Here is a 26,332-nt window from a genome sequence, read left to right as displayed (position 1 = left end):
CCTTTATAATTTAGAGCAGTTCAGCTGTCTTTAGTTCCCACTCCCAAATCTTAATCAAGATGTTCAACAGATAAAAAGACCCTCTTTCTAATTCTAAAATAATATAATTTTAGGAGGATGTTGTGATTATTGAGCGCAAATAAAAAAATCTGTATATGTTTTTGTTCCCTAGGATGATGGCTCAAATCAGGGCTGAGATGATGACTGACTAGTTCAAAAATCCTATGAGGGCAGGGACTATGTCTCCAGGGCATAGTTCATCACTTGGCACACACCAACATGTAGTCAATATTTTTAGAAGATAGTGATTGAATTCAGAGTCTTTGATGAAAACTGGGATAAATGACCAGCAGTTTAGTAGTTTATAGCGATGCTATGGGGTAGAAAACGATGAAGCCTGATTTCATATCTGTATTTCTTCAGTATTTAGTTGTGCTTGTTATAACATAAATTAACAAGTATCATTGTATGTTTTGGTTATTTACAAATATCGCTGGGTGTTCAGGTAATGGCTGTGATGAAAAATTGGTTAAATTTTTCTGAAGCTAATAATAGGATAACAAAATAAAAGTGATGGTGGGAAACCAATGCAGAAAGGAGCGCAGGAAGATTGAGGAAGTAAATTAACACTGTATCAAACTCCTATTCTTTATCAGCCTCTTTAAAAAATGATTTTTAAATAGTCATCTCTTAAAATACTCATTACAACCTAGATATGATTTCCCCATTTTACAGATGTGGAACCTGACGCTAACGCAGTGGTTTGCTAACGGGGGCAGGTGGAGAGGGAGCACTAAAACCCAGCCCTCCCAAATCCAGGTCGCGCTGCGGCACTTGAAGACTAGCTATATCCCTTCTAATTATGTGTTATAGCAAATCAGAAGAAAAAATAAAAGGCAGGTTCTGCGACCTGACATACACTTGCCCGACTTCCTTACAATCGATGACCGCGGCGAGCAACTAAGGAGCTCCGAGGTGGTCGATCGTCTCCGAGCTTTGCGTGCGCGTGCCCGAGATGGTAACGTCTGCTGCGCGCCGCCGGCGGCGCGGCCGCAGTGCTCCGTCGCCATAGCGACTGCCCCTGGCAACCGCGAAGCGCTGCGGGCTGGCTGGCGGGCTCCGCGTTTGAGCAGAGCTCTACTCTTCCCTTGGTTTCCCTCCCGATTGGTTTCTTCTTCCTTCCCTCTTGCCCGCCCTCCCTCCCCGCTTCCCTTCTCCAAAATCATGGCGGGCGGAACCGGGGACGTTCGGAAGATTTTCATCTTCACCACTACCCAGAATTACTTTGGACTGGTGTCGGAACCCTGGGACCAGCCACTGCTGTACAGCTGTCCTGAAATCAACAACTTCTTGGATGACGGGAACGAGATGCTCCTTAGGGTGCAGCGATCCGACGCCGGAATCTCCTTTTCCAACACGGTATGGTTCTCTCCACCCGTGCCCTGACCTCTCTTGCCGTCCCCAGACTCAGCCAGAGAGATGTCGGGTGCTGCTTCAGCTTTCCTCGTGGGATCCTCCTCGCGAGCCTAAGGCTGTCTCTGCCTTAGCTGCGTTGGCCTCAAGCTTGCATTCCCTCCTCTGACCAAAGGAGGTTCCCCGTCCACACACCTTAACAGAACAATTATATTCTTTTCTAGTTTTTTTTTTTTTTTTAAGATTACAGATGGATTATAACTGAAAAGAAAACATTTACCTTATTTAGTTATTAAAATTTTTTTTTCTCTCTCTCCCTTTTGAAGTTCTTTGAGGCAAATTCTAGTGTATCTTTTTTGGGTTAGCACTGCACTGAGTTTAAAGTTGCTCGGGGAAAGAGTTAGGAATTCAAATCTTTTACGAAATGATATAATACAAAGTTTAAATTCTTTTCGGATGTACAATGTATGATGTATTGATTTATTTATTTCAGTGCTGCCTCCACTGGCAGAATTGTTTAAGAGATGATTGCATTTGCAATCAGGACTTACATATATAAACCTGAAAGTAAAAAATTGCCTCACACATTGAAGGGGCCCAGTAAATGGATGAAGGTTAACAAATCATAAACATTTTAAACCTCTTCCTCTTGTGTTCACCCATATCCCTAGGTCTAACAGAGTGTTTGACACACAGCAAGCATTGGGTGCATTTTTACAGGATGATTGAATCATTCACCCCGTTCACTATGAATCTTTAGTCCTGGATTTAATTCATTTCTGTTCAATAAACTTCTGTTTTGAACTCAATATATGCAAGACACTTTGCTAGGCTTGGTGGGTTTAATAAGGATGAATAATCACAGCTAACATTTATTTTCTCTTTGCATTATGTCAGGCACCGTTCTAAGCACGCTATGGGTATTGGCTCATTTAATATTCACAACAATACTATAAGATAGGCACTATTTTTATTTCCATTTTATGGCTGAGGAAAGTAAGGCACAAAGGTTACATCCTAAGTGTTAACTACTCCACTTCTCTAATAGGTGGTATAATTCAGAATAGGACCCCCTGCTTCTCCCTTCCGGAACCTCACTCCAGTGGTCCAGGGTGACATATACTCACAAATTATAAAATCAGGGCACACTGCTGTGAATGCCACTGAAAGTTTAGAGTGTAATGGGAAAACAAGATGAAGAGAGGTTTGGATATGTGAAAATGTGTCTTGGGTTAGGTGTTGAAAATTGAAGCTGTAACTTTTTTGAGTTAATACTATTACTGGTAGAGCCCAACAGTGTATTTTATTTTTAGTCATACATTATGCTACAGATTTTTAGTTATATTTGAAATGTTTTGTTATGTCTTAAGATACACTTTAGATGTCTGGGAGTCAGCATGATTTAATAAGTTAACAAATATTTATTGAGTGCCTGCTATGGATCTGGTACTGTCCTAGGTGCTGGGGATAAAGCCATGAACACATCGGAGTTTGTCTTCAAGGAGTAACATTCGAGTGGACAAAGATAGGCTAACCACATGCACATAGATATATAATGTGACATAATTTTGGGTATTGGTAAGTGCTGTTACGGAGAAAATAGAGTAATGTTAAAATAATGATGGGAGTGGGGTGGAGAACTGCAGTAAAAGAGAGTAGGAGGGAATACCTGTCTGGATTAGTGACCTTTGAAGTGAGATTTGGATGATGAGTTGTAGGCAGACGTTAGGGGAAGAGTGTTCTGAGCAAAAGAAATATGTACCAAGACTCTGAGCTGGATCTCACCTTAGTTTCAAGGGGTAGGAAAAAAATCCAGAGTGATTGCTGAAGTTTAATGAATGACTGGAGAGTGTGGAAGATTATGGCCTGGGCTGATCATTTAGGACTTTGAACACCATTTAGGGTGAAATAGGAAGTCATTGGTAATCTTAAGCAAAAGGGAGATGTGATCTGGTTTATGCTATAGAATAGAGGTTAGCAAACTGTTTCTGTAAAGGGCCAGATAATATTTTGTATGCCTTAAGGTCTCTATCGCAACTTCAGCTCAGCCATTGTAGTGTGAAAGCAGCTGTAGACAATATGTAAATGAATGAGTATGGCTGCATTCTAATAAAACTTTATTTATGGACACTGATATTTGAATTTCATATAATTTTCATGTGTCATGAAATATTCTTTTTATTTTTTAAAAAATGTGAAAAACATTTTTAGCTTATGCTCTGTACAAAAACAGGCAGCAGGTTGTGGTATGCTGATCTCTGATCCATCCCAGTAGGTGATAGAGGTATTTTGCAACCTCAGAAAAGAACAACTTTACAGCTTGAGTTAATAGTTATCAAATTATAGTGAGTTAAGAGGAAATAATGGTTGCCAATCGAGTGGTAGCTAGGAGTGCTGATTCTCAGTTTTCCTTTTCTCGGGGAATGATGAGCAGCTGTAGCCAACTGATCCTTTGCTTCAGCTCTGACTTTGCTAGGACAAAACTCATTGTCCTGACTGATGCCCCAGGGAGCTTTGGCCAGTGACTATAGTTGCTGTTTTCAAAGTATAATAATAAAATGTATATTTTCTTAATTTTCTTTCTTCAGATAGGTGGGAGGAGGAAAGTACAAGAGTATGTACTATTTAATTACTAAAGAGTGAATTTTTCAAATTTACATATCTTCAGCTTGTTACTCTCACTTGCTTGTGATTGGAATAAAATGATCATACTAGCAATAGAATTCTAATGTGTGAAAATGAAAGTTTGAGAACTGCAGCAATACCGAGTAAATGCCAATTCCTTGCTAGTGGCTAAAAAATATAATGATTAGGACAAAATAAAGTAGCATGAAAGCTCACTCACCTGTGGTGTTTTTCGTGTACAGCAGTAAACTTGTTTGAAATTCTTTTAATGCATAGCCTTTGTTTCCTGGAAAAAGAAATGATAACAACTGTGAAAATGTATATATAATGCAAAAACTTGCTTTGGGCAGTATGCTTTTCAGCTAATGAACTAATTACTGTGAGCTGACCTATTTTAAACATGGTTGCTTTAGTGAATTCCAATTTAGCTCACCAGTTCCAATTTTATCTAGTTATACAACAATTTAATAAAGTTTGATGCTCAAATACTTTAAAGAAAAATTTTTGGGTCAGGTAAAGATTATTTTAGAAGATAGATAACCTAAGTTCATTTTGGTAGTTTGAGCTTATATACAACTTAAAAAGCACCTTTTAAAATGCCAGTTTCAGATAAGAGGGTAATTAACATCCTCGTTATAGACTTTCTGGAGTAGAGTGGGGAAGTATACTACTCATTAGTGTGCACTACCTGGGGCACACAGCTTTGCTCTGTAGTCTTACTGAATCTGGCTGGAGTGGAGTACTTAGCAGTGTATGTTAGCAATATTTGTATAGTGCTTTCTGTGTATAAATCACTTATTAAAGTAGCTTTATGATACAATCACATGTAAGCGGGGATACATTTTAAAACCCAGGTATTCTTAGATTGGTTGTAATACACTATAATTATTTTTAAAGTAATTATTTTTCCAAGGGATAAAATTACAGTGATACAACATTTTAGGGAAACACTTCTTTCAAATATCAATTTTTATGAAGATAACATTAAAAATCATTTATTTATCACTTTAGATTGATTTTGCTGACACAAAAGATAAAGTGCTGGTGTTTTTCAAGCTGCGACCTGAAGTAATTACTGATCAGAATCTACATAATAACATTCTTGTTTCATCTATGTTAGAATCACCTATAAATTCCCTTTACCAAGCAATACGGCAAGTATTTGCACCAATGTTGTTAAAGGTGAGTAAATTAAAGTAGCTATATGGTCATTGTTTTTTTTTAACCTAGATATTTTGATAAATGTTTTCATAAACACAAACATAAATATTTATTATTTTATTTACTGTTAGTATCATTAGTATTTTAGTTTTTTAATTAAAATATAATTTGTTTTTAATTTTTTTTAATTTTAAAGTAAGCTTTGTTGACAAAGAGAAATTGGAGAAAGATATAAAATGCAATTCACATAAGCTCTTACATTGCTACAGTAGATGATCTTTATAAAGTTTTAACTGTTGAAAAGATTCTTTTTCTCACTAATGAGATAGAGGTAGTGTCAGGCTTTGAGTGAAACAGATGTATTTGGACTTAGTTCTTTCGACAGTGTTTTAGGAGGCCAGTTTGATTGGCAAGCTTTTGATCAGTGTTTGCTCTTATCTGTTTTTATTTAGGATCAGGAATGGAGCAGAAACTTTGATCCCAAACTTCAGAATCTTTTGAGTGAACTAGAATCTGGGTTGGGTATAGTTCTACGAAGATCAGACACTAACTTATCAAAATTGAAATTTAAGGAAGATGATACACGAGGTATATAACCATTGCTTAATCAAAGAAGGTCAAAATGATTGACTTATTATTACATTAGTAAATTAATGTATTTCTTCACAGATTTATTTCCACACTTTTAGATCTTCTCTGAGCTTAAGCGTCTTTTAAATGAATAGATTTATATGGATTTGGAGAAGTGGAAAATGTAATCTTTAACAATGTGCAATTCATGGAAATAGAAACGTAGTTGATTCTTGTTATTTGCAGTAGTTATATTCTGTAAAGTCACCGTGAACACTGAGTTAGCGAGTATAGAACCATTACTCCCTGGGGAAATACAGGGTTAGGTTCCGGTGAGCCTCTGGTCATAACATTTTCATCAACTGCTCAACACATAACCTTGTTTTATGTGTGTTTCTGTTTAAGACACTTTATTTAATATGTATTGTTGATTAATTAACATTGACCTCATGGCCAACAGCACTGTAACTCATGCCTGAGTGAAGCTTATCTCACACAAGTATTTTCTCTGTAAGGCACATCAAGGTGTTCTGCTTGGGAACTGACAGCACTTTAGTACTGCGCTTGGGGGCCATTTTAAACAGCGAAATCACCAACAAAAAGCACAAAAATGCAAAAAAAAAAAATGGCACTAAATAGACTATAAAAAGGACATTTGTTTACGGTAGGAGATAGGAAACAAGAAGGTGGTGTCACTTTGTTCAGCCTCAGCTGGGAATGTATGTGTAGGGAGACTCAAATTTTTCACTCCCCTGCACATGCCTGAGAATGACCATAAAAATACTGAGTATGATTTTAGTTTACAAATAAATGTTAGCAAGTAGGTGAATTAGTAAATCCACAAATAATGAGGTTTACCCTAATTGTATACTTTGCAAAGATAATAGACTATTGACTTTTATTTTTAAAATGTATCTTATCTGAAGCTAATTATAATTTTATTATGGCTGTAGATAAATTATTATTCATATGAACAACTAATAAGAAATGCATGACATACACAAGTTATTATTTTAAAATAATGGATATAGTTTTATACTTTGCTTTAGCAATAAATTATATGCTTTTTGAACCCCACAGACCTAGAAAGAATAGTGCTTTTATTTCCAGTATGTGATTAGGCAGCTAGAGGTTGTCCAGTTCATTGGGAAATTTAAAAGCAAATTTAAAAGTAAAATTATTTTAATTTGCTCGTATTTTGAAATTAAACTGCAAACATTTATTGATTAAATTATAATCATTTCCAATTTGGATGCTATTCAATAGCGTGAATGGTATTGGAATTAGATTTAGGAAAGCGTTGTGCTGAAGAAGCAAACCCGTAGATATAAGATTCAGACTGACAATACAGATATGAATGGTTTATAAAGGCATATAGGAATCATACTGAGGAACAAACTTAAAGTGAAGTATAAATTTGGTGCTGTTATTGTTTCCAGTGGATTTAAGTAAGAACTTTCTGTTGATAGAAATTATAAAACTGATTTTCTGTATATCCTTAACAATACAGGAAATATGCAAAATCAGTGAATGAACCAGATAACTTTCTGGATTTTCATTTTCAATTGATGTTTCTTTCTTTTTCCTTTTCACTTTTTCAGGTATTCTTACACCAAGTGATGAGTTCCAGTTTTGGATAGAACAAGCTCATCGTGGAAATAAACAGACTAGTAAAGAAAGAGCCAGTTATTTTAAAGAATTATTTGAAACAATTGCAAGAGTATGTGATTCATACATAGTTATATATCAGGCTTTTGATAACAGTACTTTAGAATTCAATTTTCAATAGATTTATCTCTGTTTTAAAATCATTGCTTGATGATTGTGAACAAAATATATCCTTCGTATGTCGTAGGGTTTACTTAAGGTGTGTATTTAACGTGGATACAACTTAGATATCCAAACTTTTAAAAAAGTTAAATTCTAATCTCTAGTAAATATTTTTCTCACAAACACACTTGCTTTTCTGCTGGTGGATAGGGAAAAACAAAAATCTAATACACTAACAGAGGTTTATCCACATGGAGGTAATATGTTCTTTTGAAAAAATGTTCACTTTATTCAAATTAGCATTTTGAAATAATCTGAAATATAAAAAGTCTTAGTTTTATACTTATTTGATTTATTATTCTTTGATGTTTCCACAGAGAGGTTAAATAAGTGACCTTTTAAAGTATGGTTACAAAAAAAGTCTCTTCTTTTCAAAATAAATATACAGTAATTTTCTATTTATTCCCAGTATTATTTCAATAATATCATTTTAATGAAGTGTTTGAAATGGTTTTAAAGTTTTGTGTAACAAGGATGAAATGTAGAATAATAAATCTTGTACTGTGATTGTATTATTGGTTACATTATGCAACACGGTAAATGAAGGAATAAAGATATGTAAACTACAATGGATAGTGTATATATGACATTAAGGCCACCTCTATTGCATAAATAAAAGAAATGAATCCAAATTTAAAGAAAATTAGGCCAAGGGTAAAAATAAATGAATAAACTTTTTGCAATTCTTATTTTTCTTTTGGCTTCCGTGAAATTTATGTTTGTGAACTTACAGAACTATTTGCATAAAGAAGTAATATATCATCTGGTAGAAAAAGGGGGAGAAAATAATATGGCAGATATTAGAGTTGTAGTAGTTGAAAAAGTCTGAGAACATTTTGACTGTATTGCTCATGGTACAAGTATGATTATGTTTAAAAATTAATGCATTTTGATTTTAGGAGTTTTATAACTTGGACAGTCTATCCTTATTGGAAGTAGTTGACCTAGTGGAGACTACTCGGGATGTTGTAGATGATGTGTGGAGACAGACAGAGCATGATCATTATCCTGAGTCACGGATGTTACATCTCTTAGATATCATAGGTACTAGTAAAGAAATAAACTTTTGAAATTTTGGAAGCCTGTTTTATTTTGTTTTATGTTTTTTCCTTTAAATGCTTAAAGGAAATGCTTTCCTTTAAATTACTTAAAATGCTCCTTAATGTAATAATTGTTGCTTAACATAACTTTTAAAGCAAATCATATTGGATTATTTAAATAGATATTTGTATATAGTTGGTTAATTTAAATCATAAGTTTCAAATTCTTTGACCATTAAAACAACTAAATTTACATAGATTTTTAGTCCCTCTGCATGTATGTGTTTAGACTTTATTTTGTAATGACCTGAAAAGTTCTTTTATATATAATGGCTTATCTGTCAATATTAAAAGTGTATGTGCTTTTTGACCCAGGAAATACCCTTCTTTAGGAAATATTAGACTGTACATAAAGGTGTATATATAAGATATTTATTGCTGCACTGTTTGTAATATAAGAGTAGAAACAAATAGCAATTGAGAATTGGTTACATAATGCTACATCCATACAGTAGGCTCTGCAGCCTTTAAAAAAATGTATATATATATTTCTACACTTTAGAGGTGTACATGATGTATTGAAAGGTGCAAAAATACAAACAAATCTGTGTGCGCGTGTGTATTTTTGAAAAATATTTGTTATTGACAGTGCTAGTCTAAGGGTGTGCATGTGGTATTTCACCAATCCTTAGTTTACTAATTTGTATCTTATTTTAGTTTTGTCATAAGCATGTATTCTATAAATTTTCAGTAGGAAAGACATTTCCATTAAAAAGTTTGCTTTATGTTTTATTAGGTGGTTCATTTGGAAGATTTGTTCAGAAAAAGTTGGGAACTTTGAACCTGTGGGAAGATCCTTACTATCTTGTGAAAGAAAATCTGAAAGCTGGTATTTCAATTTGTGAACAGTGGGTGACCGCCTGTAATCATCTAACAGGTCAGGTGTGGCAGCGCTATGTTCCTCATCCATGGAAAAATGAAAAATATTTTCCTGAAACGCTTGACAGACTTGGCAAACGCCTTGAAGAGGTATCGTTTGATTATTTGGATCTTTGTCTTTAAGTGTGAAGTAGGTCCTCACTTGTTTTGCGAATGTATTTTATAATTAATAAATACTATATATCTGATAGAAATTACTTTTGGGAGAGAATAAGAGCTCAAGTTCACGTGGGATAATTTATGGCAGTCATCTGGTACAGGGCCAGGTAGGCACTATCTAAGTGCTGGTTTCCACCTCCTTTCTTTTTCTTTAGTGTGTGACTGTTCAGTTTGTAAGTTGTGAATGTCAATTTTGTTCTTCTTTGTTGTAAAAAAGATAACCCACTTGTCCATGTATGGAAGCCTTCAGATATTCTCTTGGCTATTGAAATTGTTTTTAAGTAGGCATAGCTTTTTAGGGAGTACTCAGTGGAAATATTTGACACAGCTGCTTAATTTACATAAGTTATGAGTTTCAGTATAGAACTTTTATTTTTAGCTTGAAGGGACAGGCAAAATTAGAATATGTGATGATTACAAAGCTGAGTTTTTCCCTTTATGCTTAGGGGAACCATAGCTCTTTGGGGATTTGTTTTGTTTTTAAACAAATTTCATTTGAAAAATTATGAAAAATGTTCTCATTATGAAAAATTTCAAACATACACAGAAGTAAAATAGTATAATGAATGCCATTGTATCCATCACCCAATTTCTACAACTACTGACATTATTCAGTTCTTGTTCCATCTTTGTCTTCCCTGCCTTCCTTTTTTTGCTGGAGTATTTTTAAAGCCCATCTAAGAAATATACTTTCACCCTTAAAACATAACCGCAATATCACTATCACACCAACAAAATGACAATAATTTCTTATCATTTTTATATCTAACCAACGTTCTATTTTTCTGTCCCAGAAATTTTTTTTTTTTTTGTGAGGAAGATCAGCCCTGAGCTAACATCCAGTGCTGATCCTCCTTTTTTTTTTGCCAAGGAAGATTGGCCCTGAGCTAACATCTGTGCCCATCTTCCTCTACTTTATATGGGACGCTGCCACAGCATGGCGTGACAGGCGGTGCGTCGGTGTGCGCCCGGGATCCGAACCCATGAACCCCGGGCTGCTGAAGCGGAGCACGCACACTTAACTGCTTTTGCCACCAGGCCGGCCCCTCAGAAATTTTTTTGTAGTTCACTTGAATCAGGTTACTTCATAGGCGGAGCTGTATAGTTCTTATATGTTACATCAGGAGGCATGTAGTGTCTGATTTTCTCACATTCAGAGAGTTAAGTTTGATCTGTGGGTTCAGGTATAATTGGCCTGACCCATCTGTTATAATGTTCTCCATCAACCTTTTCTTAATGATTTCAGCAGCCATTGATGATCATGAGAAGTTGCAAAGTGGTGATTTTCTAATTCTAATGTTTTGCCTGCATTTGGTAGTGATAATGGGAAAACTCTTCGTCATTAATTTTTTTTTATTTTTTATTGAGGTTTTAATGGTTTTTAACATTGTGAAATTTTGGGTTGTGCATTTTTGTTTGTCCATCACCATATATATGACTCCCTTCACCCCTTGTGCCCACCCCCACCGCCCCTGGTAACCACCGTACAGTCTTCTTTGTCCATGTGTTGGTTTATATTCCACATATGAGTGAGATCATACAGTGTTCGTCTTTCTCTTTCTGGCTTATTTCACTTAACATAATACGTTCCAGGCCCAGCCATGTTGTTGCAAATGGGACGATTTTGTCTTTTTTTATGGCTGAGTAGTATTCCATTGTATATATATACCACGTTTTCTTTATCCAATCGTCAGTCGAGGGACACTTAGGTTGCTTCCACTTCTTGGCTATGGTGAATAGTGCTGCAATGAACATAGGGGTGCATAAGCCTCTTTGGATTGTTGATTTCAGGTTCGTTGTCTTCCTCATTAATTTTTTAGTTACCTTGAAATATAGTTTGTACAGGAATGGCATTATAGACAATTACTTCTTTCCTTTTACTTATCACTTTTTAGAACAATGAACAATTAGTTATTGTCATAGTAAGTTTCATAGGTGATCAATGAAATGTTTTTTAGTAGTATCATTATGAACCCATGGGTTTTTATATGTTATGTGTTTCAATCTATTGTATTTATTGTTATACTCAAATTGTTCCATCATTGGGCAGTGAGTGCCCCTTTAAGTTGGCTCCTTTGTCATTTTGACATGAATCCAATATTCCTTTGATAACTTCCTTACTTTCAAGCCTCCCCAAATGTACCAGCTTATCTTGTACATTTTCTGTCTCATACCTGGAATTAGTCATTTCTCCAAAGAGCCTGGTTCTTTTTAGTGGAAAATGGTATTTAGCAACAGCATGCTGGTTGGGGAAGTGCTAAATATTACTTAGTTATCAATGTTTTTAGGTATTGTCAGTAGATAGGGTTGTTAAAGTGGTATTTCTGTTTTTAACAAGAGAAAAATAAATCATGAGTTTATACTGATATTTCCAACTCAAGTAGGTAAGTAAGTAAAGTAAGGTTTACTTAACCTTTTTGATTACTTTTGATTGTTGATGGAAATTTTATATACAAAATACTATAATTTGCTTTCCAGCTGTTTGTAAATTATACATAATAGAATTGTTAACATAACATTTCATTATTAGAAGTGCAATTTAACGCAGAATAATGAAAATCAAGTTTTTGCTATATCAAGGAGGAGAGATTCTAAAACTTTACTTAAATGAGCTTTAGTTTTTAAACATAGTTTAAAAATATTAAGATTTTATATATTTTCACTAGATTTGAGCACACTGATTGATAGTAGTGCGATGATACAGTTATCTTTGAGAATCACTTTGATTATTGATGAGTAGTAATTCTCAAGATTACAGTTTCACTTTTTTGTTTATTTCAGAGAACTTAATTTAAAGAAATTCTTGTCCAGTGTCTTTAGATTTTAGACCTATTTGTGCAGATTTAAATAAGTTTGTTGTTTTAATATTTTATGGTTTAGGTCTTGGCTGTTAGAACAATTCATGAGAAGCTTCTCTATTTTTTACCTGCCAGTGAAGAGAAAATCATATGCCTGGCTCGAGTATTTGAACCTTTTACTGGCCTGAATCCTGTGCAATATAATCCATATACTGAGGTTGAGTATATATGTTTGTCTATATAATTTCCTGTTTGTGTTGTTCTTTTAAAAAGCAAATTTTTAAAACATTAAAGTCTAATGGTATTGTTAATTTGTTTAGCCTTTATGGAAAGCCGCAGTGTCTCAATATGAAAAAATTATCGCACCTGCAGAACAAAAAATAGCAGGAAAATTGAAAAATTATATATCAGAAATTCAGGATAGTCCACAGCAGGTAAAATATTGAAATATTTCACTTTTATTATTTCCCTTTAGCTATTTTAGGAGATATATGTGTATTTACCAAATCAATCTACTTGGGATGAACATATAGCTATTTTATTTTATATTAGCTTCTTCAAGCATTTCTGAAATATAAAGAATTGGTGAAGCGTCCAATTATAAGCAAAGAATTGATGCTAGAAAGAGATACTTTACTGGCGAGACTTGTGGACTCAGTTAAAGGTAAACTTTATCAGGAATTATAGTGTATGCTTGAGAAAATATTTTTTGTAGGTTACTTTTTCTTTGTTATACCGTTTAGGATTAAGACTACATTTTATGATGTCTATATGCTGAAGAATAATTTACTATTTTTGTTATACATGACAGATTTTTTGAATTAACTGCTTAATTTCTTTCTCTGTCTCACTTGATACATGGTGAGTTCCCTGAGGGTAAGGGGCCAACTCTTATTTTTCTATCCACAACATTTGACATAGTGCTTGGTACATGGAAGGCATTTAGGAGATCTTTGCTGACTGTATGTAATCATTTATTTGATTTAAATTTTATAGATTTTCGATTAGACTTTGAGAATCGATGCCGAGGAATTCCTGGTGATGCATCTGGACCACTTTCTGGCAAAAATCTTTCAGAAGTTGTCAATAATATAGTTTGGGTTCGCCAGTTGGAACTGAAGGTATTAGTTTTAATAAAAATTGAAGAATACTAATTGTAAAATGTGCTAAATTAATGTGCTAAATTCTACACACTAGAACTGTAGTGAAAACATTCTGTTTTCTTTGGCATATCCATCTAATTTTCATGTGAAATGTAGAATTCTAAAAAAGTGTGCAGAGGAGATTCTAATGGTTATTGAGATAATTATCCAATCATTTATCATTCCAATTGCAATTGTTCCAGGTAAGTCCCTTTTAAAAAAAATATTCAAGAGGAAAGCATCCTTTATACTGCATTAAAAAAATTCTTTGAAAATAAATCGTTTTTAATTCTCTGAAATGTGTCATTGCAAAATCTTGGTAGTTGCAAAGTCTATCTGCAAGTATGTTTATGTAAGTAAATCATTCTAGGTTGAAAGGAAGTTATGGGAAATTTGAAAGGTAATTAAGTCATTGCCTAAAGTAGTGGCAGCAATTTATAGATTTAAAGGACTATTATTTTAATATTATCAAAATTGATCTAAGAAACTTATGTACTTATTAATATATGGTACAATGTCTTGCAATCGACTCATATGATAAATGTTAGTTGGTTATAATCTGTGGTTAAGAGCAAGTGGACATAGACTGTTGTAAAGGCTAGCATATTTGAGAATTCTACTTATTCAAGTTTGTATTTTTGATGTTTTATTTTCTGGACTATTCTGCCTAATTTTGTCATTAGCTTTCCAACGTGCTACAATGTTCTTTGTACAGTTGTGGAGGAAAGGCATTTCTCTCCTTTAATTGCCACTCAAATTGGCCTAATTACTGTTTGAGCTGTTAAATAGAGCATTTAGCAAAGGGCCCAAATTATTGCTTAACATGTTTAAGTTTACAGTCATGCACTGCATAATGACATTTTGATCAAGGACAGACCACATATACCTTGGTGGTCCTATGAGATTAGTACCATATAACCTGGGTATGTATTAGGCTATATCATCTAGGTTTGTATAAGTATACTTTATGATGTTCGCACGATGACAGAATTGCCTAACGACGCATTTCTCAGAACATATCCCTGTCATTAAGTGATGCGTGACTGTATTGCTGAATTCTTGGAGTTTCATCTGAATTTCCCTTATCTTACCCTTCAAGTTATGCCTTGTATGTGTTATTCTCTGTGTTTTGCTATTCTGAGATTGTATAATTCAGAAGCAAAGTAGGGGTTGATATTCTTATATTCACTGACAAATCTTCTATTTTACTGTTTATAGATGAATGGGAAAATAATTTCTGAATGATAGATCAGAGAAGGGGGCTCATTTTATGCTAACTTTGTTAGAACTTAAATAATAAATATTCTTCTAATTTGACTTTTTAAGGTGGATGATACTATCAGAATTGCAGAGGCTCTTTTATCTGACTTGTCAGGATTTCGATCTTTCCATCAAAGTGCTGAAGATCTCTTAGACCAGTTTAAACTATATGAACAAGAACAATTTGATGATTGGTCCAGGGATATTCAATCTGGTTTGTCTGATTCCAGATCTGGTTTGAGGTATGTATAAATATACCAAACAGTGAAATCTACACAAGAATCTTTTTTCTTATGTTATTAATCCAAATGACAAGTGGAATTAATAATTTCTGCTTTCTCCTTTCTTCAAACTTGCTGCTGTTCCTTTAATTTTTGTTGTTGTTAGTTTTTGATTATCAACTTTTAAGTCATTAAGGTTTGCAACTTTGATGATATAGTTAGTTGACTGCTTTTCCCTTCCTTCTCATGTCTGTGCCCCAGAACTGTGGATTCTCATTTTGAAATTAGGAATTTTTCCTCTCCCATGGTTTTTTGTTATTGGTATTCATAGATGTTTTTCTACCATTTAACATGAATATTATGTACATGTACACACACAAACATAGACACACACATTGTAAACTGTAAAATTTCATTAATTTTTAGCTCCTTGAGATGAGACGTATTTCTTTATGGTGCCCAACGTAGTAAGGGTTTGGTAGATATTTACTGAGCTATATTGAATGTAATTTAATTGGTTAACCTAATTATTCTAATGGGTATTTAAAGTAGACGGTTTAAAAAAAAACATTGTTTCTTTGTTCAGATAAACTTCTACCAGCATATTATTGTCTGTATTTTTAGAAACTTGATCACTTTTTAATTTTTAGAAACTTGTTACTTTTTAAAAGTAACTTTCTCCATAATATGAAATTCTGTTTATTTTCCCTATTCTGCTACAAAAGATAATTAGGCCAAAAGTGGTAGCTTCTTAAACTGAATGAATAATTTTTTTTTCACTTTATCTTGCGTTTTGGTTGCAGAGTAAGAATAGAAGAACCAAAAGGTGCTGGGGCAAAATGATTATAATTTTATGCATTTAACTCTTTCTCTTTCTACTCTGAACCTAGAATACGAGAGATGCTCCAAGCCAAAAGAAAAATAAAGAGTTCTTTAGTCAACTAATTTTGGAAACTTTGCACACTTTGCACACTTTTATCACTATAGCTCTGGTGGAGACCCACTGTGTATGACAGTGTACCAAAGGGCGGAGACCTGCTGTGAAGAATCCTGTTTAACTTTTTTCAGCCCAGTGTTTCCCATTTGGCAGTGAAACTCCCTGACTTCCACTTTTTTTTTTTTTTTTTAGTTAAAATGCATTATGTCCCATAGAATCAGTGTGTTTTGGAACATATTTCAGATATGCTGGAATGTAGAAACTGATTTTGAAGATTAGTTTTGAATAAAGGGAAAAAGGGTCACCATTATAATTTTCTGACAGGCTTTGTGCTCATATAGAAAAGTTTGGGCTAAGTTATTGTTTTAAGCCATTTTAAAGTATCTGCTTTTTATTATGCTTTGTTTTGTGTTGTTAAGTAGGCTGAATAGATTTGTTCTTTGCTTTTCAGTAGCTTGTTTTCTAAGACCTGCAAGTTCTTTTAATTGTGAAAGTGATTTGAAAGAATGAGCATTATGTAAACCTGATCCTGAAAGATAGGTCATGAAAAATATAATGCTTTATGCTTAATTTAGCTCAGCATTTTCATAATCCATGCTGACTTGAGTGCCCCAATGTAAAATTTGCTGTTGTAGCCTTTACAAGAAACACAAAGAAAGGACAGTCTTAGATAGTGACACAAAGAGTAGAGGAATGAAACATTTGATTATCTTTGCTCCTACCATTTTGATGTTCTTTACCATTGATTCTTTATTAAAGTATTAAAGAACCAGGTAGGCTGACTATAAAGAAAAAATCTAAGGTACATTCTAGAAAAAAGAATCAAAGCCTTTTCTGTGTATGGTGGATATGATGTCAGTTTTGAATCTTAGCTGAAGGTTAAGAGATTGATTTTTCTGACTTCAAAAACTGCTTGATTGAAATATAATGTGATAATATACTTTGGATATTGCAGTTTGTTATCAGGATCTGAATTGTGAGCTACTGTATGAAAAAAAGGTAACAACTTGAAAACTATAATTAAAAAATTCTTTGACTTAATTTTATATTTACAGAATAATTGTAAGAACTAATGTGTTTTTCATTGTCAAAAGAGTGAGAACATGAACCTTAAAAAGTTACTCATTTTGTTTTGTAGTATTGAGGCTAATAGTCGAATTATGGAATTGGATCCTAGTGATGGATCATTAAAAGTGCATTATTCAGATCGGTTGGTGATTCTTCTGAGGGAAGTTCGTCAGCTTTCTGCCCTTGGCTTTGTTATTCCTGCCAAAATACAGCAAGTTGCAAACGTTGCACAGAAATTCTGCAAGCAAGCAATTATTCTTAAACAAGTATGAAATTATATTATATTTTTGAAAACATGGCTATTGTGAGTTTATTACATTAGAATATTTTAAGGGCTTTGTTTTCTACTTTTGAGTTTTTTAGGCTAATAGATTAGCACCATTAAGTCTTGTTAAATTATGGTTTGCTAAATGACTACATTACAAAATTTGCTTTGTAAACCATATAGAAATTTATTAATTTGAGGTATTATTGTTACTGCTTTTTATTCTGAAGACATTTGGAAAAATAGAATATTATTCTTTCTCTTTTTTTCTTCTTTCTTTTATGTTACTTGCATGGGTCTTAAAGGACCTACTAATTAAAGGATCTTCTGCCTGCCGTCAAAAGACAGATTCTTAGAGAATTGGTAGGCTTATGGACTGGTCTCTGTTTTTGGTGATTTCCTTGGTCTACCTGTTCAGTACATTGCCATCATATCATATTCCTGTTTAAAACCAACTATTATCACCACATTGTCTACCTCCTTAGTACAGTATACAAGGCCCTCTTAATCACGCTCTAACTAACCTTACTGTTTGTGGCCTTTACTACCTGTACTCTTCCCCTCATGTTGCACCCTATGCTTCAGTAATATGAAACTTGGCTCCTTTCCAAACACATCTCCGTGCGCTGATATCTTTCTAATTGGAAAACTCAAAAGTCATCCTTTAATTCCCAACTCATAAGTCACTTTCCTTGTGTCTTCCTTTAGTTGATTGTTCTTTATTCGGTGAGTAGTGTGCAAATCACTCTGGATTTTTTTCAGTTTTTCTGTCACTTGATTATTAGATCTTAGAGGGCAGGAACAATATCTTGTATATTTGGTCTTGCATTTATTCTTTTGTTCAAAAAGGATTCATTGAGCACTCATACTACCAGGGACAGTGTAATGAGGATATAAACATGAATATATTACTCATACTCTGGCACAGGGTTTCTCAGTCTCAGCACTTTTGACATTTTGGACCAATTTTTTTTTGTGGGGGATGTCCTGTGCATTGTAGGATGTTTAGCAGCATCCCTGGCCAGTAGCACCTGCCTAGTCCTGACAGTCAAAAATATCTCCAGACATTGCTGAGTGTCCCCTTGGGTGCAAATCAGCCATGGTTGAGAACCACTGGTCCAGTGAAAAAGAGTAAACTAAACATTGTATTCTCATTAAATATCAGGCCTTCTGGTAGATGCCTTATTTATGTTGTTTCAATTAATCCCCCGTTTTTCACTGATCTAATTGGGGATCAGATTTGTAACATAGTTTTCCCAGTGCCACACAGCTAGTAAGTTATGAAGCTGAGATTTGATACCAAATCTCTCTGACTCCAAAGCCATATTTATTCCATTATAGTTCATATAGTGATGACAGATATGTGAACAAATAGGTACAATATTTAGTAATATGAGTACTATATTATAGATGTTCAGAAAGCCCTGTGAAAGCATAGAGGTGGGAATTTTCAGTTATTTTCCTGGGGAGGGGTAGAGGTAGTATCAGATAAATCTTTACAGAGGCATGATGTGTAATGTGAGTCAGGAACAGCGTACATGTGTTCTCTCAAGAGCACGAGGAGGTGGGATGGATGATCATTTCAAAGAGAGGGACTACATATTCAAAAGTAGAAAGCCTTGCTCACTTTTTTATCCTAAGTATTTAGTCTAACACAATTGGAGCTCAAAAGATGAGTGAATGGTCATATAGTATTTGTATTTACCCCTAGGAGAACAATTGTGAAAAATCTATGTATATGTACCTTTACTTATGAGCAGATATTTAGCTAGAGCAGGGAGTATGAAGTAGGGTGTTATATAGATAACAGTATGGCCAGATTGCTATGATGGTATGTATTCTTTGCTTCTAGTTTTCCTGATTGGGCTTTTTCTGGGACTATTGTGGTATAGAATGAGTAGAGTGGGTATTCCCCACCAAATAAAGTATGTTTTTATGCATACTAGTGGAAAGAAGATGACTCTCTATAAAATTAATAAATATATTTATAAGCAACTACTCTGTGCCAAGAATTTTGTGAGGTGCTGAGGATACAAAAATTAAAAGACAGTCTCCTTAAACTCCTTAGACTCCCTCCATAGTGTCCACTTGATTTTCTTCCCTGAACCTCTCCTTATTCCCCAACAGACAGTGTTGACAATGTCCTCCTTTGTCCACCACTGTACCTTGTAGGTATCTCTATTTTTTGATTCATTGATTAATTCAACAAACATTTATTGAGTGCTTGCTATTTGCTAGGCACTGTTTTTAGAGCTATCATTCTGATATGGGAGATAGACAGTAAATACATAGATAGATAATACATGTTAGGTAGTGATAAGTACTTTGAAGAAAAATAAAACATAGTAAAAAGATTGTGACAAAAACTGCTATTTTGGGGCCGGCCCAGTGGCATAGTGGTTAAGTTCATGCACTCTGCTTCGGTGGCCCAGGGTTCGATGGTTCAGATTCCAGGTGCGGACCTACACACTTCTCATCAAGCCATGCTGTGGCAGCGTCCCATATACAAAATAGAGGAAGATTGGCAGGGATGTTAGCTCAGGCCCAATCTTCCTTAAGCAAAAAAAAAAGACTGGTATTTTATTCAGAGTGGTCGGGGTAAGTGTTGATGAAAATGTAATATTTGAGAAGAGACATGACAAAGTGAGCAAAAGAACCATGCAAATATCTGGAGGAAGACTATTGCAGACAGAGGGAATGATTGACATATGCAGAATTCCTGAGGGAAGACTCATTTGGTAGGTTAGAGTAACAGCAAGCAGGCCAGTTTGGCTACAATGCAATGAGGGAGGGGTTTGTGGTGGGACTAAAGGCCAGTTTATGTAAAATGTTTGTGCTGGGGTAAGGGGATGGGTTTTGGATTTGGATTTCATTCTTAAGTGTATTGGGAAACCATTGGAAGGTTTCAGGTAAGAGTTTTGGGATTTTGGATTTTGTTCTCAAATGTATTGGGAAGTCATAGGAAGATATGACATGATTTATATTTAAAAAAGGACCACTCTGGCTGCTTTGAATAGACAATAGGAGGCCATGATTGGAAACAGAGAGACCAGTTAGGAGATGGTGCACTGGTCTTGCCAAGAGATGAGGGTGCTTGGTTTGGAGTGGGATTGATGGAGGTGTTTGAAGTAGTTGGATTCAATATGTATTTTGAAAGTATAGTCAATAGACTTCACTGATGTGAGATGTGAGAGAAGAGTTGAGGACAACTCAGATATTATTTTGGTCTTCAAAATGGATAAATCATTGTGTTTTGTACAGTTGTGAGTCACTTAATGAAAGGGATATGTTCTGAGAAATGTGTCATTGGGCAATTTCATCTTTATGTGAACATGGTAGAGTGTACTTACACAAAATTAGGTGGTATAGCCTACTACACACCTAGGCTATGTGGTACTAATCTTACAGGGACCACTGTAGTGTTTGCATTCCTTCATTGACCGAAACATCATTATGCAGGGCATGACTGTACTGAAAAAGGAAGGAGCAGGTTTGGAGAGTTACAAGAACAAAGAGTTCAGTTTTTTTGCGTTTAACATGCTTTACTGGTTTCCTCTGTGTTCCCTATGAGACTGTGAACTTCCAGGGACTGATTCCAGGGACTGGATTTTATAATCTTGGTTTAGTTGGCCCCTGGGACAAATTATAAATTGGCAAATTATAGGAACGCAACACATATTTGTTGATTGTATATATTAATACATGCATAAAGACTATGTTGGAGATGAAAAAACTATTTTTTGTTAAATCTTAGAATTGATAAGAGTTAATGTTTGCATTCAAACAATTAAAAATGAAAGAAAATTAAAAATTGTGTGGTATGTATTATTGATTATTGCTAATTGGACTTTTACTTTGTAGGTGGCACATTTTTACAATTCCATCGATCAACAAATGATTCAAAGTCAGAGACCAATGATGTTACAATCTGCCTTAGCGTTTGAACAGATAATTAAGGTAAATAGACTTTTTATGTTATTATCATTAGATGTTACGTGTAAAGTGTTTCTCATTTCTTAGTTTTTTAGTATATTCTTCAGCTTAACATAGCCATTGATCTAAGGCTTTATTTTGTTCCCCAAAGACTTCCTTCACTCTTAACAAGTAACATTTTTCCAGCCATAGATTTAAATGGTTGTGTTGAACATATTTTGGTGCTGGTTTTGATCAATTGAATTAATATGTATACTATACAATTTGTATGCTGTTACCTTTACTTTTTCACTGAAGTGTGAGATCCTTATACACAGGACTCTTTAGTGCTTTTCCATCATCTCCTGATTTTGCAATTTAAGATTTATTTGCTCTTTATGCTTATTTAAAGATCTACACATAGGAAATTAGGAAAACCCACAATAGTTTTTAAACTATCTGTTACTATGTGACTGCTAACTTTTTGAAATCTACATTTTTAGTCTTCAGAGGCCTGAAATATTTAAAAAATAAGTAGAAGAAGAATATACCCTTTTATTCTTCTTTTATTTGAAAGTGGATAACCAGTTGTGTCATGGTTTTCAAGACTACCGCAGGTTCTATGATTTGCTAGGAGGACTCACGGGACTCAGGGTATAGTTGTACTCACAGCAACGATTTATTACAGCAAGAGGATGCAAAGTGAATCAGCAAAGGGAAAGGTGCATGGGTGAAGTCCTGGGGAAACCAGGTACAAATTTTCAAGAGTCCTCTGCCGGTGGAGTCACACAGGGCATGCTTCCCCTAGCAATGAGTTGTAACGCATGTGAAATGTTGTCTTTCTAAGGAAGATGACTAGCGACTCAGTGCCCAGGCTTTTATTGGGGGCTGGAAATGTGGGTATCTTCTGCCTAATATGTACCAGAATTCCAGATCCCCAGAAGGTGTTCAGCATAAACTATATGGGAGAGCAGGGACTCTATTTTCGTGCTCTGTAGCAGTACAACAGTAAAGTAGTGTATAGTAATTACTCATTAAATACTTTTTGCACTGATTCACAGAGTATTCTATTGAATTTATTATAATTGTTTATTTTCATTTATTCATCAGCTATTTATTGAGGGTCTTCTGTATTCCAGAGACTTGCTATGCCTTAACATTTACCACTTCAAGTGAAGTATAGAAACCTTACTTCTATTTAGGTCTCTTTACCCTCTCTACTTGTATACATTTGTCTTAAGTATTTAGTACCATCTACATACATAGAGCACTACATCAGATGGGGTTATAATTTTCAGTCATCAAATATGATTTAAGAAACTCATGAGAAGAAGGATAGTTTATTTTATGTTTATATTTTCCTCATCCCAATGTTTTTCTTTCTTTTCTGTTCCAAGCTTCTCATTATCATTTCCTTCTTCTTGAGAGAACTTCGTTTAGCCCTGCTTTAAGAGTAGGTTTGCTAGTGACAAATTCTATCAGTTTTCTTTTGCAGAGAATGTTTTTATTTCCCCTAATTCCTGAAGGATATTTTCACCAGATATGAAATTCATGGTTCACAGTTCTTTTAGCGCTTTAAAAGTGTTGTTCCACTTCTTCGTGGCCCTCGTGGTTTCGGATGGGAAATCCTCTGCCATTTGAATTTGCATTCCTTTCTAAGTAACTCATTATTTCTCTCTGAAACAACGAGGTCTAGCATGAGGACTGGGTGAGTGCGTATGTTCAGTTTTCTGCTGGGCCCTGTAGATACCATCCTGACAGAAGTGGAGCACTGACTTGCACTGCTTCATTTCAGATGACTGGAGTGGGAGTTCAGTGCCCCTTTTTGCCCTACTGACACCTTCCCGAGACAGTGGGGTACCAGCTTGCAGTGTCTTGTGGCCTCCAAGCAGGGTGTGAGCTCAGTTCCCTACTAAGCCCTGTTGATATGGTTAGGAGAAGTGGAGGGCAGATTCACACTGCTGTGTTACAGCAAAGCGGGGGCGGAAGCTCAGCCCGGTTCAGCTCTGCTGTCTTGACAGGGGAATTGGAGTACTGTCTGCTTTGTGCCAAGCAAGGGATGGAATATTAGCTCTCTACTTGGTTCCACTGAAATTGCAGAGAGGTTTTTCCATTGGTGTTTGGCTGGAGTAGGATGGGTGTTTGCCTAAAAGGTTTTCTGTTGTTAGGCCACTATTTTCCTGGTCCTTTGGCTAGAGGGAATAGGATGCTAGAGCTTTTTCTGTCTGTCCCTGTGGGTGGTTCCAGGTTAGAGACTTCTCCAGCGCCCTCTCCTGGATATATGGGGGACGATAAGGGAACCCATGTTTGTATTTCTACCTTTCGGTCTTTCTATGCCTGTTTGTTGTGTTATGTCTAGGGTTTTTTAGTTGTAAGAGGGATAACTTGGAAGGAATGGGGCTACTCAATCTTGGCCCGGTTGCCTTATCATTTATAAAATGGAAAAATTATTATATTGCAGGTTAATGTTAGGGATAAGTGGACTTATGATGTAGAATATTGAATCTTTTGGGAAAAATGCATTTGAATACTAAATGTCATTTGTTGTACCCTTAGAACTCCAAAGCAGGAAGTGGGGGAAAGTCCCACATTACTTGGGATAATCCTAAAGAATTAGAAGGCTACACCCAAAAACTTCAAAATGCTGCTGAACGACTTGCCACTGAAAACAGAAAATTGAGAAAATGGCACACTACATTTTGTGAAAAGGTATATTTTATTTATAAAATTGAATAAGCTATGAATAGTGTTATTTAAAAAGTAATTAGAATATAATTTTAAATAACTTTTTATTTGGAAATAATTTGAAACTTAAAGTTCCAAAAATAGTATAGAGATTTCACACTTATCCTTCACCCAGCTTCCCCTATTGTTAACAACTTATTTAAACATAGAACAGTTATCTAAATTAGGAAGGAGACCCTTTTGAATTTTACAACTTTTTCCGCTGATGTCCCTTTTCTTTTCCAGGATCCCACCTTGCATTTCGTTGAGTCTCTAATCTCTTCTCCTCAGTCTTTCCTTATTTTTCGTGACTTCGATGCTTTTGCTGAGTACTTGTCATTTTGTAGAATGCTTCTTGATTTGGGTCTATATGATGTTTTCTCATTATTGGACTGGAGTTATACAGTTTTGACAGGAATATCACAGAAGTGATATTTTGCCTTTCTCAGTGCATTGATCAGGTATTGATGTGTTTTATTATAGGTTGAGTTAACCTTGATCACTTGGTTAAGGGGCTGTCTATCAGGTTTTTCCACTGAAAAGTTACTATTTTTTCGGTGATACTTTGAGACTGTTGTGCTCTAATGTTAACAGGTGGTAGTTCTTATGAATATTGATCTGCTTCGGCAGCAGCAGCGTTGGAAAGATGGATTACAAGAATTGCGAACTGGCTTAGCAAGTGTAGAAGCACAGGTAGAGTATTTTATTTTGTGTCTATACTTTGAAATAGGACCTTTTCAGAATGTGAATATATGAATTGATGAAAAGTTCATAAAGTTATCTGTAAATGTTTACTGATGAATTTCTAATAAATTTAGAATTCAGCTAAATTATATATAGACTATAAATTAACAATGCATTTACATTTAAAAATATAACAGTAAGTTTCCATTTGTCTTATGGAATGTTAAATTCCTCAATTCAGACTTTGTAGTTTTTCTGACTTAATGCTTAAATATCTGTCATTTGTTTGCTTTCTTTTAGGTGATTGTGACAGCTGTAGAACACAAAATTAGGTTTAGGCAGAAGCCTAGTGATTGAAATAACTTTGTTTCAGAATTTCTTTCTTTATTTGGGTAAAATTTCAGTTCCATACACATTTTGATATGAGATGATGTATATGAAAGTGGTTAGCACAGAGCCTGCTACATAGTAGGTGATAATGGGATCTTAGTTGAATGTGAGCCAGGTGGCTTACACATTTACATGTATTTTTCAGTTTTTTGAACTTTAAGAAAAAACAAAAATTGAAGTATTAGAATTGATATGTTTATGGTTATATGGAAGCAAAAGAATATGTAAACTATCCTGAGCATTCTCATATTTTAAGTTTATCATGTTTTTAAATGCGCAGTGGATTATTTAGGGCGTGGGAAGGGAAGAGCAGAGCTATACTTGATGGGAATTTTTGAAAAAGGACTAAGAAATTCACAAAATAAACTGTTGTTCCTGTTACTGTTTTTTTTTTTTAGCATCATAAAGTCCATATATAAAATCCATTTAATATTAATTTGATTTTTAAAATTTTATTTATCTTTTTGTATACTATTTATAAGCATGAAGGTTAAAGATTTTCATATTTAACTCTATATAAACTCTCACTACAAATTGCAATTGAGTTGTGTGTTTTAAGATATTTAAAATGAGGTTTTTTTGACTATAATTTTACTTTATGTGATATGAAAGCATTAAATGAAAACCCCATTCTACCACCTAATTTTTTTACTTATTTATTTTTTTATTATTTTTTTACCACCTAATTTTTAAATAAAAAATGCAAATATAACATATTAGGGATTCCAAGCAAGTGACATGCGTGCATGGAAACAGCACTGGAATCATCAACTGTACAAAGCTCTGGAGCATCAGTATCAGATGGGCTTAGAAGCACTTAATGAGAATCTGCCAGAAATAAATATAGACTTAACGTACAAGTAAGATTTTTTAAAACCCAATTTAATTTTCAATCTATAATTTTCCAGTAATTTATATTTTAAAGTTATTTATTTGCTTTCAGACAAGGACGGTTACAATTCAGGCCTCCTTTTGAAGAAGTCCGGGCTAAATATTATAGAGAAATGAAGAGATTCATCGGCATACCTAATCAGTTTAAGGGAGTGGGTGAGGCAGGAGATGAATCTATTTTTCCCATTATGATTGATAGAAATGCAAGTGGATTTCTAACTATTTTCGGCAAAGCAGAGGATCTCTTTAGGAGATTGTCAGCTGTTTTACACCAACATAAGGTATGGAATGTAAATTTCTGTC

General features: G+C 34.6%; 1 protein-coding gene across 1 annotated transcript in view; it reads left to right on the top strand.

The window, feature by feature from the left end:
• The first annotated feature begins 1,137 nt into the window (after positions 1–1,137).
• The window catches only part of DYNC2H1 (dynein cytoplasmic 2 heavy chain 1), a 292,655-nt gene continuing 267,460 nt past the window's right edge, over positions 1,138–26,332 (top strand). The window contains exons 1-17 of the mRNA XM_058545326.1: positions 1,138–1,419; positions 5,050–5,220; positions 5,652–5,787; positions 7,371–7,489; positions 8,499–8,643; positions 9,436–9,668; positions 12,618–12,752; positions 12,856–12,969; positions 13,088–13,199; positions 13,532–13,656; positions 15,004–15,179; positions 17,234–17,429; positions 21,290–21,385; positions 23,897–24,049; positions 24,659–24,757; positions 25,859–25,998; positions 26,082–26,310. Of these exons, the coding sequence (XP_058401309.1) occupies positions 1,225–1,419; positions 5,050–5,220; positions 5,652–5,787; positions 7,371–7,489; positions 8,499–8,643; positions 9,436–9,668; positions 12,618–12,752; positions 12,856–12,969; positions 13,088–13,199; positions 13,532–13,656; positions 15,004–15,179; positions 17,234–17,429; positions 21,290–21,385; positions 23,897–24,049; positions 24,659–24,757; positions 25,859–25,998; positions 26,082–26,310 (2,574 nt within the window). The 5' untranslated portion in view covers positions 1,138–1,224. The remainder of the gene's footprint in view (positions 1,420–5,049; positions 5,221–5,651; positions 5,788–7,370; positions 7,490–8,498; positions 8,644–9,435; positions 9,669–12,617; positions 12,753–12,855; positions 12,970–13,087; positions 13,200–13,531; positions 13,657–15,003; positions 15,180–17,233; positions 17,430–21,289; positions 21,386–23,896; positions 24,050–24,658; positions 24,758–25,858; positions 25,999–26,081; positions 26,311–26,332) is intronic.

The sequence above is a fragment of the Diceros bicornis genome, chromosome 7 (assembly GCF_020826845.1).
Source record: "Diceros bicornis minor isolate mBicDic1 chromosome 7, mDicBic1.mat.cur, whole genome shotgun sequence".
NCBI lineage: Eukaryota > Metazoa > Chordata > Mammalia > Perissodactyla > Rhinocerotidae > Diceros > Diceros bicornis.
Note: the sequence above shows the minus strand (reverse complement) of the source record. Positions and strands in the feature narration are given on the sequence as shown.